This window comes from Gavialis gangeticus, unplaced genomic scaffold (assembly GCF_001723915.1).
Source record: "Gavialis gangeticus isolate Ggan-Ray unplaced genomic scaffold, GavGan_comp1, whole genome shotgun sequence".
NCBI classification, from domain to species: Eukaryota; Metazoa; Chordata; order Crocodylia; family Gavialidae; genus Gavialis; species Gavialis gangeticus.
In genome coordinates, this window is record NW_017729000.1 from 25,297,071 (window position 1) to 25,300,309 (window position 3,239).

The 3,239-nt window shown below is 53.8% G+C and overlaps 1 protein-coding gene across 1 annotated transcript in view; it reads right to left on the bottom strand.

Moving 5' to 3' along the window:
- Positions 1 to 1,611: 1,611 nt before the first annotated feature.
- Positions 1,612 to 3,239, bottom strand: part of LOC109290115 (serine protease inhibitor Kazal-type 6-like) — an 11,456-nt gene continuing 9,828 nt past the window's right edge. The window contains exon 4 of the mRNA XM_019506502.1: positions 1,612 to 2,368. Coding sequence (XP_019362047.1) covers positions 2,323 to 2,368 — 46 coding nt within the window. The 3' untranslated portion in view covers positions 1,612 to 2,322. The remainder of the gene's footprint in view (positions 2,369 to 3,239) is intronic.

Below are 3,239 nucleotides of genomic sequence, written 5' to 3' on the forward strand. Positions count from 1 at the left end.
GGGGGGGGGGGGCATGGGGGAGTTGAGGCACTCCCATAGTGAGGGAGGGAGGGAGGAAGGGAGGGACTTTGGCAGGGAGTTTGGAGACACTGCCCAGCCAGGAGGAAAGCACAGCCTCAGGGCCTGGGCAGGGAGTGGAACAGAGCTGCTGGTGGATCATCTGCGGCATGGGTGACTGGTGCCTTCTGGCTTTGTGGGGGACACCAGCTGCCAATTGCACACAGGGGGGCCCCCGTGGCCGATCGCTGAGCCCGGGAGTGCCACTGGAAAAACTGGAAGTGCCACCAGTGCTTCTCGGGGGCTGCGGGGGTGGGGAAGGCACCAGCTGGTACTCCCCACTCCCCGGCTGGCGAGGGCCAATTTGAGGGGGGGCATGTGCCCCCTCACAAGCATCATCTATGGTCTGGGGGTGGTGGGGCTGGCTCCCTGCCACTGCATGCACTCCCAGGGGGCATGGTGGGCATGTGGCCCCCAGATTTGTGTGTGGATTGGGGGTGGCTGCAGGCTGGCAGCTGTGGGCTTGGGACTGCCCACCCCACTGCCCTCCTGCCAGGGGCCTCCACAGCCTAGCGGGCCGGACCTGTCACGGTCAGGGAGAGATGGGTGGGGAGGTTCAGTGCCATGGGCAGGAGCCCTGCACCACCATGGCGAGGTGACCCTTGCCCACTCAGCAGCAGTGGGGGTGGGGGTGCCAAGTTATGCCCTCCACTGCTGCTGGGTGGGCAGGGAGCACCTCGCCATGGTGATACAAGACTTCCGGCAGCAGCATCAAGCTTCCCCAGCTACCTCTGCCCTCCCACACTGGGTCCTGCCCACTAGGCTGCAGAAGCCCAGTGGAGAGGGCAGCAGGATGGGGAGCTCCACGCTTGCAGCCCCCAGTCTGCATCTGGCCCCACCATGGGCTCCGCTCCAGCTCCCATGGGGGAGGGGGAGCTGGACTCTATGCTCTGCTTGAGCTGCAGCAGCAGCTGCCTCTCACAGGCATCAGCCAGGGCTCAGGTGCTGCTGGGGGGAACAGTGGTTGTGGACCTTGGTCTCTGGCTCCATAGGCCTAGCAAGATGGGGGCCCCCTCTGGTAGGGTGTGAAGGTATGAGGGGCACCAGCAGGGCCAGAAGGCTATGGGTCAGGAGTGAGGGGCACTGCCAGAGCTGGGGGGGGAGGGGCTGTGGATGTGGAATGAGAGGCACCAGCAGGCCCAGGAGGCTGTGGGTGGGGAATGAGGGCACCAGAACTGCTGGGGGGCTGTGGCTGGGGAGTGAGGGGCAATGACATGGGGAGAACACCAGCATATCAGGGCTGCTCAGTGCCACACCTGGCCTCGCATCCTGGTGGGTAAAGGGGGCAGGGGATGCTCTGATTTTCCATGATAAAAAACCCAAAATCAAATGCCAAAATTTATAGGTATTTATAATTTATTTTATTATAGTGATTGAGGCACTGGTAGGCTTCCAAATTGTTTTAAAAATGTAAATATTTCAATAGCACATTGTGCTCAACTGATACTTGTATATAGTGACATTTCATTTTAATTGCAGAAAAACATGGATTTTGGTGGTTTCTAATCAAAGAATTTGGATTTTTTTAAAAATCCAACAAGCTGGAATTCCAGCACATCAGAGCATGCTCATGTACAGGCAGCGCCTCCATGCTCATGTTTTGTCCATTATTTTTTGTTTGCATCATTTTCTCTTAGCAAAAATGTATGGAAAACAAAATGTTAGTAGGGGGCATTACAGTTTATAATAAACAGGATCAGTTAGTACATAGTACTGATATTAGACCTTTTGTTCTGTAGAATTCTCTGTCTTGGAGTTAATATGGAGCTGTGAGAGCTGAAGAGCAACCAAAACTAGGCAGGAAATTAGCTGCTTTCAAGCCATGTGCCTCCCAGAGATTCTGGGTATTAGATGGAAAGACTTAATCACAAGGAAATGTAAGAAATCACCAGTTGGCAGCCTGGCTCTACCACAAACCAAAGGAAGTGCTGGAGAGATTTGTACTCCAGAAGCCAACCCACAGACTTCCTTATAAAGCCATCAACTGGGAAACAACGAGTGTGAGGAAATGAAGGTCCCATGAGAAACCTTAAGAAGATTCTTTAGCACAGAGGCCAGAGCAGTTGATCTGAAAATAACAGAACAGCTGGAAGTAGCAGCTAATGATAAAGAGAGGAGGGTCTTCAACTAGTTTCCACCCTTTGCACTAATGCTGACAAAGGACAGATGAAAATAATAGCAAAAATGCTATGATGTGATCCAGTGATCTTAGCCAGTGTAATAGCATAATGGGGAGTTCAGCACTCAGTGGTATTGCAGATTCATTCAACAAGCACCAGCTTGTTTCTGACGAAGCTTTCCTTCACTTTGCCTGCAAGAAAAGGGAAGGTCAGAGGAATAATTAGAGACAGTGACTTCATGTTCCAGATTATAATTTCACTGAATGAGGTTACCATATTTCCAGTATCAGAAAAGAGGACACCTGTGGGGGGGAAGACCAGAGGCGGGGGCCCTACCCTATGCTCGTGCCCTACCTCTGCCCCTCACTCCTAAGCCCCCTGCCCTGCTGGTCCCCCTCACTCCCAACCCACAGCCCCCCAGCCCGGATGCCCATGCAGCTCCTGCATGCATGCTTACACACACACACTGTCTCTTACCTGCCTAGGCCAGTGCAAAGAGCACATGACCCCTGACAGCCGTTCACCTTGCCTGCTGCTCCCAGCCCCAAGTAACCAAGCTTCTAGTTCCCAGGAAATCAAGGGCAAGGGAGTGGGGAGACGGCAAACCCCCCTGCTCCTGTCCAGCTGCAAACTCCACGCCACTCTTGGCCAGCTGCAAAACTCCTCTTCCTCCTAGGTCCTATGTGCCGCTCCACCCACCCCACCCCACCAGTCTGAGTTCACCAGCCATGCCTGCACTGAAGGATAAAATAAAGAGAAATAAAAAAAAAATTAAAAAGGAATAAAGAGGAAGTAAACTAAAGAAGGTCTCATGTTTTACTAAATTGGGATTTGGGATTGGGTTGTGGGGTGTGCTGGTCATACTTCCTGGGGTGGCTGGGAGGTGGAGCAGTGAGGGAAGGCACTTTTGGGAAAGCAACTGCTGCTTCCCTGGGAAGGAAGCCCCAGCTCATGGGGACCTGATCCAGCCCCCTACCTTGTTTCCTCCCCCACCTCCCCCTGACCCCACTCCTGGGCCCATCCATACCCTGCAACCTGGCTATGTGCTCTTCAGGCTGTTTG